Source organism: Orbicella faveolata, unplaced genomic scaffold (genome assembly GCF_042242905.1).
Source record: "Orbicella faveolata isolate gen_17 unplaced genomic scaffold, um_ofav_v1 contig_1, whole genome shotgun sequence".
Taxonomy (NCBI): Eukaryota; Metazoa; Cnidaria; class Anthozoa; order Scleractinia; family Merulinidae; genus Orbicella; species Orbicella faveolata.
In genome coordinates this window covers 31,194,584-31,210,665 of record NW_028301536.1, presented here as the reverse complement: position 1 = coordinate 31,210,665, position 16,082 = coordinate 31,194,584, and the positions used below count along the sequence as shown (strand labels likewise).

The 16,082-nt window shown below is 37.5% G+C and overlaps 1 protein-coding gene across 5 annotated transcripts in view; it reads left to right on the top strand.

Moving 5' to 3' along the window:
• The first annotated feature begins 3,874 nt into the window (after positions 1-3,874).
• The window catches only part of LOC110053588 (tyrosine-protein phosphatase non-receptor type 13-like), a 30,500-nt gene continuing 18,292 nt past the window's right edge, over positions 3,875-16,082 (top strand). The window contains exons 1-11 of one of the 5 annotated variants that reach the window (XM_020759839.2): positions 3,875-4,003; positions 7,751-7,936; positions 11,235-11,279; positions 12,741-12,809; positions 12,917-13,007; positions 13,391-13,470; positions 14,208-14,284; positions 14,370-14,556; positions 14,824-14,928; positions 15,349-15,399; positions 15,637-15,702. In XM_020759839.2, coding sequence (XP_020615498.2) covers positions 7,919-7,936; positions 11,235-11,279; positions 12,741-12,809; positions 12,917-13,007; positions 13,391-13,470; positions 14,208-14,284; positions 14,370-14,556; positions 14,824-14,928; positions 15,349-15,399; positions 15,637-15,702 — 789 coding nt within the window. In that variant the 5' untranslated portion in view covers positions 3,875-4,003; positions 7,751-7,918. Of the gene's footprint in view, positions 4,004-7,035; positions 7,341-7,750; positions 7,941-11,234; positions 11,280-12,740; positions 12,810-12,916; positions 13,008-13,390; positions 13,471-14,207; positions 14,285-14,369; positions 14,557-14,823; positions 14,929-15,348; positions 15,400-15,636; positions 15,703-16,082 lie in introns of those variants that run through there. The other 4 variants (XR_016201707.1, XM_020759841.2, XM_089272335.1 and 1 more) reach the window with 4 other exon arrangements.

Here is a 16,082-nt window from a genome sequence, read left to right as displayed (position 1 = left end):
CGACACTTTTGTCGCCCATTGTAGATGTAGGAAAGGAACTAAAACAGGCTTGTTTTGATCGGTAGCGAATATGGTGAGGCTTTTCTTTTAGTTTTTCAGTGTTTCATCATAGAATTTGTAACTGAAATTGAAATTGCCCTTTATATTTCGAATTCGGTCCATGGAATTTGTTTTGGATTTTTGTAGGTTTTATTTCTCCACTTGACGATATGTATGCAGTATTGTCTAAAAAAAGTGCACTGAAAGGAAATTGGAAAGGGCAAAATATAGTACACTAACCCGTCTGTGGAATCTGTTGAATGGATGTGGCTGAATGATTTTGGATTCATTAAAAAGCCGATGTTAAAGTCATTTAATTGTCACCTTTCTAAGTTATAACTTGGACTATAAAGTAATAACGCTTGTTTTGCTGCTTGTGTAAACTGATAATAATAGTGCATTTCGTGGATCAACAATTGTTTACTAAGCATGCGCCTTACAAGGTGAGTTCAGAACATTATAACTTAATCAAAAGTTCATATTCTTACACTAAATGTGTTATCAATTAATCGCAGTTTCCTCTCAATATTGTAAATGTAAATGTAAATGTAAATGCAAATGTAAATGTAAATCTTATTTATAGTGGACATGCACTTAGCTATACAAGCACTAAGCTTAGCTAGTTTACAGGCGTGCCACTGAAACAAAGGAAACAAATATTTCAAATACACGTAACATAGTTAAAAGTCACAACTGGCAGGAGGCAGACCAGGTGGCTATTTACAAAGCGTGACCGAGGATTTGAACTCCGGACTACCGAGAAACGCATCCCGCTAGTGGCAGGGTGGAGGCCTTGAGCCCGGGACATCTGGATTACAGCACCAACGCCCTAAGCCACTCGACCACGCTGCCTCCACATCATTTAATTCCGAGAAAGACATTGCTCAATAAAGGAAACTGACATTGCCTTAAATATCCCTCCGTCCCTTGAAAATTTAATATCTGATCTTTCATTTTTTTAACGTAAACAAAGGAAATGAAATTTTGGAAGTGTTTTGACGTTAGCTGTTAATTGAAAACAATTTTATTTCGTGAGATCCATGCCCGCTGTTCTTTTAGGTTTATTTATCTTTCTGGAAAGGAATATATTCCAACCGAGCCTTAAAAGGTTGAAACAGTACACTGAGCAGTTTTGGTTCTGAAATAACATTACTACTGTTATTAACATTAAGTTAATCGTTGCTCAACGATTTAGGAATCATGGCATTTTCTAAGCCACTAATCACACAGTGTTGGATTTAGGTTTTAGCTGTTTCCTCACGAGACACTACGAAAGAACTATGGTTACTTGACCTTTGAAAGATTAACCCTAAATATTCGCCAACACACTTAAGAAGACTCCAAAGGTGTTGACGATAATTTTCACTGAAAGCGAAACATATGCAAGGGTTTATAGCACAATTTGTGTAAGCCAGAAACATACCAACTGTTGACCAATTGCTTATGACGCCACAAGACAATGCACTGCCATCTCGTGGATGGGAATGTAAGAAGTAAAAATGGTATGAAGAGAGTGGCGCCCAGCATATAGCAAACCCTAAAACGATGGCAATTGCCATCCTCAGAACATTCCTGTGTCTTTTTAGTCGTTGCTGTTCAGCGTTGGAAGATGGCTCGCCTATATGGTTCTGTGACTTAAGCTTTACAAATATGCTAGTGTAAAGAATGATTATTAAGCAGAAGGGAATGCAAACCAATAACAGCAAAAGTATTATTAAATAAATACGATTGTCCGAGGTCTCTCCGAATGCCTTTTTCCATCGAAGTTCGCAGGCAAGTCTCCCTGGGTATTCAACAAGCTCGAAGCCGATCAAATGAGGGGAGAACAAGATTATGGCGGCAATCCATGTGGTGAGAATGAGATAGGGGCACAGTTTTGAACTGATAATTGGAGAACGGAGTGGAAATACTACAGCACCAAATCGATCCACTGCGATCAGTAGCAGGCTTTGAATAGACACGGCGATGGAGACGTTTGGTAGGAACTGGACCAACTTACACGTGGCCATGCCAAGAGCACCACGGATTGGCCAGGAGCTGTGATTTACCTGCGCTAGGATCAATGAAATGAAGGAAATTGGCATCACCAGATCAGACATGGCCATGTTAACGATTAAAAAGTTGATTGTTTTGCGCATGGCTTTGGTCTTATAGACGATTATTCCAATGAAAGTGTTTCCAGTGAACGAAACGACGAAAATCAAGCAGTAACCAAAGGTTTCTGCGATTCTTTCCGCGGTACTATTACTTGAACTTAAGCAGCCCGACGGAGTCAGTCGAGTTCCGTTCATTGTTATGCTTAAGTTTTCTGAAATCTTGAAAGCTTCTGAGTACCACTGGATAGTGCTTTCACGCAATTATTTCTTCAACTGTTTTCTTACTTGTAAGCAATACTATAATAAAATGCTTTTCCAAAAGGAAACTGCAATCATAGTGGCAGTTGTTATCAGTCACTCGCGTTTCAGGAAATTGGTATACATTGTACCCAGAAAATGACATGGTCTACGATGTGATCATGACATTATCGTGCAGTCTTCATAAAACACGGTGGTAACGTCGTTGGCCAGTACTGAAGACGGGTTAAAACCGTTCATTTGGCGTCTTTTAATTAACTTATAAAATAAGAAACTGTCAAAAAACATTGAATGCGTTAAATGTAATTTGTTTTATCTTTTTTGGTGATCTAGCGAGCTAAAACAGTTCGTACTCAGTAGCCAGTTTTTCAACGTAGAGGCTTTAGGTGGTTTTATAGTTAGGAGGCAAAATTGCGACGCACAACCGTGGCAGAACTTACTGATACCGACTAAAAATAATTATAATGACAGATAATTTCAGCGAGAATATCAAACAAAGAAAAGAATGTTTCGTAAATCAGGGAGGAAGAAAAACTCGAACCCTTAGGCGATTGTTAATTCTATTTCCAAAGATTTAATAACATAGTACTGGATAACTATTGAAATTATAGTTTGAACATGCAATAACAAAATGAATTAAAATAAAATAAAACAAAACGACATAAATCATATATTGACTTCTGAAAGAAAGGGGAGAAAAAGAGATAAGATTAAAGCAATAAAATAAAGTAATACTAATGATGATTTTGATGATAAAAAAGTTTATAGTCTGATTTTAATTTTTTTCCCCTCAAAATTAATTTTCGTCCAGATATTTTAGTATCAAACGCATTCTAAATGGATCTTATGAAAGAGACAATAGACGTGCAGGAAATTGAATGTAAAGAAATGAGAATGTCATGGGCTTCTTGAATATCATAATAACTCGCGTCAAAAAGACATCAAATATTTGAAAATTTGAGATGGCTCTGAAGCTTCTGCCACAGGTAACCGGCTTAACTGTTGCTATGGTAACCTGTTGACCAATGATTGGGTATTTGTGTGAAACCGATGTTGTATCATCACTCAGTATTGGTATCAAAGTATTGGTATCAAAGCATAACTTCCGGTCAGGGCTGGGAAACTTTGCCAGCCACCTTAAATAATGTGAATTTTTAATGACTATAGCTGAAATTTCGAGGAACGGAAACAATGTGTTTGACAAAAATCGTATCTGTGATTTCTTCAATTAAAACCGAATTTCACTTTCAACTCGGCGAGAAACCTGATGCCTTACGTAAACATAAGGATACTTTGTTCATGTTTATTGGTACGTCGATGTCTAATTCAATTTCCCAGTGAAATTAAAATTGCCACTGGAGAATTGCTCCGGTACAAGTAAGCCGGGAGTCCCGTGCTTTTTGTGAACACTGCGTTTTTGTGCGCTATGCATAATTAATGACTTTTGTCTCACAATTATGCAAAACAATTTAATGGGAACATTTTCCAGTTATTGAAATTTAGTCACGAGAAACCTCATCGTTTTTATATTGCTTTGAGGGTCTTTTGTATAATTTTTCTATGAAAAGCGTTGTTTAAGCAGTTGTAGAATTTCTCGGCGAACACAAAAGGTAAGATATGTTTATTGTCTATTTTTTTCCTCTCGATTTATCCTTGATGATCAGTAAGAGTCGCGAATTACTTCAGTAGTAATAAGTACTAGAGCTGTAGAATGATTAAAAGCGAAAAGCGAAATACGAGTCAGAGCTTTCATCGGGAAAATTCAAGTGAGTGAATTTCTTGCGTTTGTAACACTGAACAGTAAAATGCGAAATATTTCCGTTACTTTATGGAGATGGTTTAATGGCAACAAGATAATCATAAAGGTGTTCCTTGCTTTACCTCAGAATTTGCCTTCTATGGTGAATTGATCTGCCAATATCGGCACATTGTCACGTTTTTGCAACTCGACGCAGTCTCAACTTGACGTCTTCTGTTAAAAGAGGTAGTGTGTCATTCCTTGATTAAGTGAACCACTGACCAAACAATGTTCGCAGTCGCACAATGACAGTTTTCTCATCAATATTTCACAGGCGCTAAGTTGTACGCTTGAGATCGATACAGGTTGCAGTTTCCAGTTTTCATGTACAAATTTCCGCTTAGCAATGGGATACTTAAACGCTATACTAGCAATGTCCACTAATCTGATTGTTTCTGGGCTGATAGTTGCATCGCTGATTCAAAACGATCGCGCGCGAGTCACTCTTTGAGGAGAAAGTATTCTTTAATTGTTGGTTTAAAAATATCTCTAAATTGTAAGTTTTAGACCGTAATTCGTTGGAATTTTTTCCTAAACCGGCGGAAGCTAGAATACTCACCTTCGTTTTCTATGAGCCGATAGTCAGCACGCCTGCGCCTCGTTGACTATGCTCTCATTAAAAACTTAGACTCGAAGTCTGTATTGTTTTTCTTTTTCGGTCAACGTAGCTCGGTCTTTACCTTGAATTTGGGAAACTTTGCAGGGTGTTTTCTCATTTAAGTGCCTATCATTTCTGTGTTTCTAACGCCCACTTTCTCCATGACTAACGTGTGAAAAAAATGAGTGACTAACACGATTAAGTCACCCGTTGCAAGTTATCATCGCCATTTGATCTATGAGATCATAGCTGAACGTGACCAGTACGAACATAATTGGTAATGTAACTTGAAAGTGAGTAAGTACTACCGAGTATTTCATCGCTTTAAGACTAAATTATTACCAAAAGCAGGGGAAAACCTTTCGTTTCTTCCTATTCGCTTACATTCGCAGCCTGCAATTACAACTTGTTAAACCTCGAGGTCAGGGTGGGTAAGCCATATTTTTTGCCCACTTGATTTGAGAAATTACCTACTGTTAACATGCATATATCATTGTCATTTATTTTAAATTGAGACTTGTCCGATCCGGCGTTTAAATTTATTAGAACCTGGTTTGTATTGCTATCCCATCGTCTATTGAATACTAGGGTTTTTTTTTTTTTTCACTCACTTCATTTCTTTGGAGTGAAGTGGAGTAAAACGAATGTAGTACAGTAGGCAAACATAGTTCTTTAATTTCAGCGCAGATTAGGAAATGTATGTCTTGAACTCGAATAAATGTCGGAGCTTGGGATTTAATCTAGAAAAGAGGGTTACTTTAATGTGATTGTTTGTTAGGACTAATTTCTCTAAAATTCGGAGTTTTGCCTTAGTAAAGGCCACCAGGTGACATAAAGAAACAATCGATCTCAAAGACTCAACCCAATAGCGTAATTTTTAATGATTTTTGTCTAGCGTTTATGTTCTGACTTGGTGCAATTAAAAGAGGCACAAAGGTGAAAACATCTATCAAAATTGTCTCTAAAATTTCGAAGAAAGCAAAATACGCAGTTTATGATTTAATACGGCTATTGTTACCTCAACGATATGGCGCGTAAACTGTATTTTATAGCATTAAATACTTCTTGATCTAACATAAAAGTCTAAATTACTTATATTTCTTTTCTTTTGTCCCTGTGATTTAATTTGTACTTAAGGGCGTCACACCGTTGCAAACAAATTTCACTGAGGTCATTTTTTTAGCAGCGTATTTTCACTGAATAAACACTTGTGACAGACTTGCGAAATTATGACGTAGCTAGGAAAATATATAGGGTTTAATATTGGATCTCGAGAAATTGAATTAGACGAAATTATTTAGTGCTATGCTCTGCGCCTTGAATACAGAGTGGTTGTATGACGTAACGAAGCGGATGCTTCTGCAATGTGTCCATGCTAAACAGTAGAGGAAGATCTTAAGAGAATATTTCGCCTAATTAATTAATCCAGTTGAATTGTGGAGAGTTTTGTTGTGACAGTTTTCTTTTTGTAAGTATTTGAAAATGTTATTTGCAATTTTTTTTTGGTAAATGACATCTGAACACAAACTAAGGGAGGTTTAAATGTAACTTGCCACTCAAAACTTCTATTTTGCTATTTTTAGCTCCTGTTTAGATATGATATTTTCATTTTAGATCTAGCTAACAGCAAATCATTTTCATTTCAACACTGACTTCCGTTCACAATTCAGAATCGGTGGAATATTTGGCCCCCTAAGATGTGAAAATTGTTCCCCGAAAGACTAAGAAAAAAAAAAAAATCTTAAGAACATAAGCCGAAAGAACTAACGTTTTACGATTAGAAATTGTTCGTCACATAAGCGAATAACCGCTTTTACTGTCATTTGGCAGAGAAAGTTAGCTTGAACGGAATTAAGAACATAGGGAGAAAAAGATCGGTAAAGAAAACTTATACAATGGACCAAGGAAGCGAAATCTAGCAAGGCTTAGTCACAAAGCAGCATTGAGTTTAGTGGTATATCTAGCAAGTGTTCTTTTATTTTCCTTGTCCTATCCCTTGATTTTTGATTTCATCTTTCAAGAATCCTTACATTGGAAACTTCGGCAAAATGCCATTAATTAACCATATCTTCACAGTAGGCGAAACGATTCTGATTGAAAAACGTATTTGAACAACCCGACACAATACGAAACCACTAATTGAAAATATGAATAAAACTCTTGATATAACACTGGAAATGCAAATTTGCTGGCTAAAAGGATGGATTATTCTCCCAGAAGAAAAGCGAGTGAAGTAATTACGTGGGCCACAAATTTGAAACATAATTTCGGAGAAGGTGACGCGAGAAAGATGTCTTCCGCGCGCGTTGTTTTAATTTTGTTATGATTTCTAAATGCCTCGGGAACAAGATTCTTAGAGCCGAGGTTAATATTATGCATTTGGAGATTTTGACATTTAATTTGCATAAGGCTTGGTTCGATTCACCTGTCGTCCTGTCGTTCATCGATTTGTCTAAAGATCAAAGCGAAATTTAATCGCGCTCAGCTAAATTCGACGCATCAGCAACATCGACGAGTTTTGGAGGCCATAAAAGTGTCTATTTCTATTCAGGTAAGGTTGTTCTTCGATTTTTTAGCCAGAAAGATCACCATATCTTGTAGTTTCAACGAGTGATTTAAAATGTTTTTCTCATTTTGACATTACTACGGCGCAACATGAGAGTTTTCGGTGCTGTGAATTTGTAATTTGACAACTTTTGGTGTTTTCTTCGTTTTTAATCTCTCTGTTGATATTGTTTCGTTCGCTTTAGATTCGCTTTAACGGCTGGTGAGAATAGATTTGTGTTCACTAAATTCAAGGTGTTTGCCACGAAATTCAAATAGAAGTTGAAAACCAAAACAATAGCAAATCTATTTGCGATGAACTCAACAAAAAAAATTGAAAACTCCTACTAAAGGAGATATAAAAAATGATTGGAAATATAATCCAAACGCGCCAATGTGTGAATTTTTCATGGTTAGATCTTTCAGGTTTTACTGTAGCTGACATCCGGAAATGTAAAGCGGGGGACTGAAGATCGGCTAAACCTACACCAATTGTCTTTCAACGCGTAAGAAACGTAACGTCATGAGGACAAAATGCAGAAGACAGATCTGGTTGCATAAAATCTACTAGCTGCCACATCTCTGATGAACGCTGCGACAGTTGTAAGTATAGACTGCATTTTATGTTCTTAGTACTGGTTATTGACTAATGTGCATCACTCAGATTAAGATTTTGGCAAATAATATTATATGCACTAAGATTTCCTTGTGAATAAGTAAACCATCTTCTTGTTTGAGCTTTTAATCGAGGACTGTTAGACAGTTTGAGAATTACCGACTCGCGGCCGTATTAGTAGTATGTTGCCCCGTTGTTAAGTTCTTCGCTTATTTGGCATATTCTTTATTCCATAAAAACGTTTTCTGCATAAATGAAATAATAAATTTTTTAGATATACGAGGTCACTGGGAAACGAAGAACTACATAGAAATAGTCATTAATTTTAGGCAGATTACCTGTGCTGAATGATTCTAAAACATGCCATTAGTAATGACGAAATAAGTTTAATGGCGAACTCTTTTGCAGGCAAAATATATAACAAAGCAATCATTTCAGCTTTTATTCGTATAAAAATTAAATACATGCACGGTGTTTAAAAATTCAAGTTTCCAGTAGTTCTTGCAGCTTGAAAGAAAACAATTTCATCGTGGGTAAAAGCACGCCAAAAGAATCAATTTTAAGGTTACGTAAAATCTCTCTCCTGTTATTTCCCCAAATGCCTTGAATCTAGCATCAATGAACAAATAATTGGCAAGAAAATATGAAAGCTAAATGATCCTAACTGAGAAATCAAACTGTGGCAAATGAAACGGTTTCATCTCTGACCAGTCCCTAAGAAATATTTATCACTAATATGAGTTGATGTGCACGCAAGTTACAATCAACTTCAGCATTTTCGGGACCGCTTTTAATTTGTTTTCTTGTGGGCTGAACTAAAAAGCTTTGATTTATTGTATTTCCATCAATAGATGTGTAATATGACAGTTTTTGAGCGGACTATTTTCTTGGAAACAAGTTCTATTTTCAGTCAGGGCCCCATTCTTTAGCTGATAAGTTCACGCTGACAATGAATACTCTCAGCGAATTAGCAGCGACTTTCGTTTCTATTTAGGCGCATTTTACCACTTGTAGCGAAACTCTATGACAAATACTCCCGCAACTGTAGGATTTCAATACCATATTTGCGCTTAATCTCATGTGAAGGATACCTGCGGCGATTTTTCTCATTAATATCTCTTGGTCAGATCTAATGTTTACCTCTTGCCTCATATACGTCATTCACATGAAGTTCTGGGGCTATAAACATGAAAATGTGTTTTTCTTTTTCTTACCATCGCAATTGCTTCACGCTCTTCCCTCTTGCATTTCGGCGTTTTAGCCTATACCCTTATCGGTAAATTTTAAGTGGTATGAATTTTTCGAGAAACTTTTTGCCTTAGCCAAGAGTCAAAACATTTTTTCCATTTTTGATCAAAACAAACTGGTTACACTCTCCGTATTCTGTCCATGTTCCAGATTTTCACAGTCGTCAAAACATATGCACCGTGTTTTGTATTCACTTCATCTCTTTTCATTATCGTTAAAGACATGATTTTGTACCAGTTCGATGGTCAGTTCCATCTCATCACGAAGTTTTTAGGCCAATTTACAATGTTTTCATCATCAGTTTGTCAGTCCTATTTAGGGTTACAACTAAACGATTTTAGATTTGTCTTGAAATGTTTTTTTAAACACTTCTGTGTTTATGCTGATTTTGTTCCCTTCATAATTTCGAGTGGGGTGCAAACCATATCAGTAATCCGTTTAAGTCAAGACATAGTGGCTCGGAAATTGTGATTTGTTTATCGCTGATATGTTACTAGTTCATAACCTGTACTACATGTACCTGAGACCTACAAGGATTCTTGGCAATATACCTTTCCTGACGATCATTAACTTGCAAAACAACTGTTGATAAATAAGCCGAAAAAACAAACAAGTAATAATTTAAAAAAAACGAAATAATAACAATAATAATGATAATACTCAAGAAGATTGCTGCTGTTGATCAGGAACACTTAAAATTTGTTTTGTCTGACTTGTTAAAGCTCTTTGTAATATCAAAAGGAGAAAGGAAAAACAGGAAGACACATGAAGATTGCAGACGTCTGAGCATTTTGCATAGTAAATCTCGGGAAATCAATAGAGATGCTATAGAGACGCTACAGGAAGCTTTAAAGCAAGTTTTTGAGAAGTTCTTCCTGAAACTCAGTTATGCAAGATCGCGTTAAATTTATCTCCCATTGGTAGCAGAAAGATGTTTTGATTCCCTCGATCCCAAACATTAACATTACAAATGTCATGACTGTGCAGAATAGAGCGCGATAAGGCACGAAAACAAAGACAAGAAAGCAAAAGCAAAAGCGAAAGTTTTGATTTTCTTTCTTTCAGTTAATCGTTAGAAGCGAGTGAATTTGATGATTCAACAAATTTGCTGCAGGGTAGACTGCGTAGCCCGGAGGGTTTCGCGCGAGTTTCTCACGTGGTTGCTCGCAAGAGTTCCCTCGAGGCTTCGCCATTTGACGGCGTTCGCGGCTACGCCGAAACGAACATACGCTCGGGAAATCCCGCGGGCTTCTCAAACTAGCAACAGGAAGAATTGTCTCCCAGTGACCTCATGGAAAATGGAAGAAAAATCTTATGTAGCTTTCATTAGTTCATCGTTTTCTCTTTTGTCACATGTACCATTCTCCCCCGCCCTGCCTTAACCTCCCCCTCCTCTTCCCCAACGTTGATCTGACAAGATAACTCCCTACTCTTTGAAGGAATGCGCAATACTCTCACTTTGATAGTACATGGTAATATTATTACACTTATTTACTTAGATAATATATGTACATCCTTGTTTTCTCCATCCACTTCATGCGTAAAAAGTACATATAGAAGCTAATTACTTGTATAAATCCTGGTACACACTAAGATTCCCTTAATATCTAGCGAAGAATGATGTTAGGTGGGTAAACTGATCAATGCAATTAGCCAATCCCAGTAATAAATTTATGCAACAACGGACATCTTGGTATAATTAACAATGTCATGAAAGTCAGGAAAGCTCTTCCTGGAAAAATACACCATCAGAAATCAATGGAAGGCGGTATCTTTGGGGTAAAAAGAACTGTAGTCCTTTCAAACCCAGTCACGTGATTTTAACCCTCTTGCTGATCAAATGGCTTAATAATCTTTGTGTGAATTAACGCTTTTATCATCTCTTCCGCGGATCTTGTCATTCTGCATGGCTTTATTAGTAGGAACTTCTTACGTCCATGACTAATTTATAGTCTTCTTCGTTTTATTTTGCATATTAACATCTTTAAAAAGTGCATAACATGTAATTTTTCTTCTCTAACTCTCGCTCACTCTCAGGCGGGAAGACGGGCAGACGACAAGGCCGAGGAGGCAGGCGTTTTGGTATTCTTCTTTCACCTTTGTTCTTCTTTTTATTGTTGCATTTCGTTTCCTTGATCTTTGTGCACGAAGCATGCTTAGTCAGTTTAAGCATGAACTGCAACTGACCTATCTACTTATCACTCACACTGTCGCTTCATCACTGTACAATGAGACCACTTTTAATCTTTTCTTTTGCACTCACTTTGCACAGGCACGTGACTGTCCCCCAAAAGTTCCACGTGCACCTTTAAGAATCTATAGCGTGACTCGTGACATAGTTTGAAATATTTCACGATATCAGCTGTATGAAACGTACTAGTTAAAAGAACATTATAAGGTTGTTGGTAAGTACTTCACTGTACACCTTACGCTAGCTTAAACCACAACGAGAAATTGTTTAATTTTAACAAAAGCAACGTAACAAGACGACTCTTCAGGCTGGTTCACTCACGCAACACAAACACAAGAACTGTATGGAACCTGGCACGAAACGTCCCAGGCAATTTTCACACCACACTACCGTATTTTGACAACTTTTACCAAAATAACGCGTATAGCACAAACACTTACATTACAAGACGGTGCACTCACAAAAGCTGCTTAACGACCGCGTTTTCCGCTGTCGATCCATAAAATTTGCATATTTTGTTTCTTCGAAAAGTTCTACTCCGTTATAAAAAATCTTTTTGTTAAAAAAAGTACTTGAAGGACTCAATTGAATCGCTATTATTTGAAATTCTAATCTCGAAAAAGTTCACTGAATTTCTTACTATATATGTTCTTACTATATGATATGCCAGTTCCAGGCTCTCTGTTGATGGCGACGATTGAAAAAGTATGGGGACAAATTCGTATCACAGAGCAAATTTTTATTTCTTGAACTACAGGTGATATTTTCACGAAATCGCCAGCCAAGAGAACATTTTAGATAACATGGCTTTCCCGCCTTGGATGCGATCGGTCTTGCTGAGAAACGCTCTTTTGTAAGTGCACCTTCTTTTGGCAGCTTAAGTTTGCCTGCTCACAGATGGTGGACTTAAGTCGTAATTTACCTTACATTACTCAGTTCGCGATATACGTAGTCATCAATTATGCTTTCTGCAAGCTACTTGTAAAGCGGTTGTAAATGTGTTTGCTGTTATTGTTTTTATTTCAGTCTCATTTTGGGCGAGACCAATCTTGTTTTTGCACTTTAGTGGGTGTTACTGTTAAAAAGCTCGAGTTCGATTTAATGTCACTCGTTTTGCTTCCGTTTGCTTGGGTGTTGTCCTGATCACTTCATGCCATTTCACTTTACTTTGTCTGCGCTAGTTTGTTTAGTGATACGATAAGCTTCCTTGTGGCAACTTCAGTTCCAGTGGTTTTTCCATACCCCAGTAACTGTCACAAACTACACTTATCTAAAAGCTAGAACCACGATTTTGATTCGCACACATTTACATGGAATTGCTGGTTTAAAATACCATCTTTATTTCTTTTCAGATAGGCGAGGGTGACAAGTTGATCAACGTGGTTTTGCTAAATGGAGAGAGGCTTAATGTCAGAGTTCAGGTAAATTAAGCTTGACTTGAAATGTTCCAGTCGTCAACTTTGACATTCCCAAACGAAAGTATCTCTTTGGAGTTGAATTATATTATATTGATATTCTCCAATTTTAGGGTTCCGCCACTGGACAAGACTTGTACAGCATCATCACGGATCATCTTGGACTTACAGAAACTACTTTCTTTGGCCTTATGATCATAAAAGGTGAGTATAGTCACATTATATTGCGCCTGCTACATTTGATGTGCGATATGCCACGGTGAATCGCTTAAATATTTTTGACACATCAGATTGCTTTTGCTCAGGGGTTGTGCAATTCCTTTAGCCAATCAAAAGTTAAAAAAGCAGCATCTGCAAGTGTCTGATTATTGAGCTGGTTCCTGGACGAACTCATATTTGACTGGCCAGGCCAAGGTTGACAGTTAAAACGGCTTAACATGATCAGAGCTTGATTACATAAGCATCGATCTGGTACAAACTGATTTCATGTTTATTTCATCTCCAAATCGGAGTGAAAGTTCAAAAAGCATTTCCTATCAGACTTAAAGATATTTTATTACTTCATGTGTGTATTGTTGCATATTTAGATGGTGAGCACGAGTTCTTGGACTTGAATGAGAAACTTTCAAAACTGGCAAAGTTTGCGCCCCATCTCTGGAAAGATGACGTAAGTGACTCAACGAATATTTATTTCTATTTGCTATTTTCCTCGATCAAGACAAAGGACAGAAACAGAAAGCAAACAAATAAGCAGATAGACAAACGAAAACCATAATTACAATTTTGAAACGTAGCCATGGGAATTTTGAGATGGTCGTCATACGAAGACAGAGAATGTTACCAAGAGAACCAATCAACCTGCTTGAAGTCCACCGATGATTTAAATGCAACCAGCTGACAGCCAACGACAGCAACAAAATTATATTTCTAGTACAAGTACAGTCTGAGCAAGACACCAACATATCAACCCTATCCAGACTGGAGGGGGAGCGGGGAGCTTTTGCAGCCTACGGCCCATTTGTAACTTTAAACGAGTCGAGGGAATGGTAATTCCAAATTTGGCGGCTTAAGCTATGTGCTATATATGGGAACAATTTGATATGACATGTGACTGGTTTTGATTATTTTAAGTCCGTTTTGGTGCTTTTATGACATGTTGCAGACCGTCATAAAATCCAAGATGACGGATCCAAGATGGCGGGTCTAAGATGGCGGCTATTCGGACGTCACATGACGTTATCATTGTATGTTATGGACCCTGGCAGTTGCTATAAGTTCTCTATGTTTCCTTGTCACATCTTTAATACATTTCATACCTCACGAGTTACAGGGCTAAACCTCAAAAGCCCTTTCATCTATTGCTTAATCAGCGTGGGTGACGGTAATTCTTTTTTTCTCCCTTAGGTTTCCTGTAATTCCTCTCTGGTTTTTACGATCTTCTTCAGGGTCAAGTATTATGTGGAGAATATTTGCCTCTTACAGTAAGTATTTATGGCAATTATGTAGGATTCTGTGCCTCCATGCAGCCCCAATATAATCTCTCTGTGATTGCATCCTCACCGTTAGACAACAGTCAACTCGGCACTTGTACTACCTGCAGTTGAGAAAAGATGTATTGGAAGGAGGGATTTACGTTCACGAGGAGACCTCCATGCTCCTAGCTTCCTACGCTTTGCAGGCTGAAGTAGGAGACTACAACCAGACTCTCCATGGCTCGGACTACTTTGTTCCCGAGCACTATCTTCCACAGAGAGTAAGTTGATGTTTAGCGAAATTTAAATAGAACCTCATAAAATGGGTTTCAGTTTGTCAACACAGATGGATGTCTCCGGTCGTTAATTAGAAATGTATTAAAAATGTTATCGAATAAAAATATTGTTAACATCCACACCTAATCTTAGAACAGTCCATGTAAGTCAAAAAACAATGAAGATGTGGTATAAAATAGGCATTGAAATAAATCAGAACCTTGCCTTTTTCTTTTCTCGTAAATAAAACTTAAATGATTTTCTATTTGAAGGCGATCGCCAAACTCACTGCTTCTTACATAAAGAAGCATCTCCCATCAATGCACAAGACTCACACTGGTCTAAGTGATGCTCAGGCGGAGATCGAGTACTTAAAGGTTAGTGGACCAAAGCTCTGACTTGCTTAGGAGTTATTAGGGACACCCATAATATTTAGTAGAAGCACAAAGCTATAGATTAATTGATATAAGATTAAGTATAATCCAAATCGTGACAATAGTAATGGAAGACAATATAATTTGTGTATGTGCGGACGCATTTGCTTAGCCATCGATCATCAGCGCTGTATAAAATGCAGGATGACTCCCCATCTTTTTATCCTAGTCATCCATACAAATCGCTACAAAATGCTTAAGGATTGAGATCATATTGCACAAAAAGTTGACCCATGTCCTTGTTAGGACTAGGGTAACTTAATTACGGGACGCCAAGCAATGTTTATATATTTCGTTCTGAAACCCATGTAGTCGTTGATGTTGATTTTTAGTTATATTTCACGGAACCTTTCATTTTTGCAGGAGGCACAGAAACTACAGGAATATGGAATTATATTTAACAAGGTTTCCAAGGTAAATTCACCTTAATATTAAACTTTGAATTTTGACACGTCTACAACGCTGTTGCCTTGATTGTGAGAGTAACTTGTGTACCAGAGCACTTCTACAACACGCCGAGAGTGACCAAAGCGATAGGTAGTGGCAATATCAGCTGTCACTTTATCAACGACTGTCTCTTACCTTTTGCAATTGTGCCAGCTTTCGCATTTTCTATGAACTCATCCGCAACCTATTATATTATTGCTGCAGTATAAAAAGGACAAGAGAGGCAGTTTCAGTTTAGGGATCAGTGTGAGAGGACTCATTGTTTATGAGGTAAGTGTGTTACTAAGTACCGATTCTGAATTGTTCAGCCCAATGATATTACTCGTACAATAAATCGGAGCATCAGACGTGAGTATTTACGGTTGCAATATTCTAAGGGCACGAATGATCATCATAGTTATGTACATGCCGGTGGAAAATTTAGGCTTGAACGGCATTCGAACCCAAATTACTATATCCTTGAACCGTTAACTGTCTTAACTGACTTGACCATATCACCAACTCCTCTCTAAAGATATTGTCGTTGCTTTGTTGGCACTGTAACTTTTCATCATCATCAGTTCTCGAGGCGCCAGTAGGCGCACAAGGCCGTACTGTAACTTTTGCTGTATTCAAATTCACTCTATATCGGTCTACTCTTTGCAGTGCTA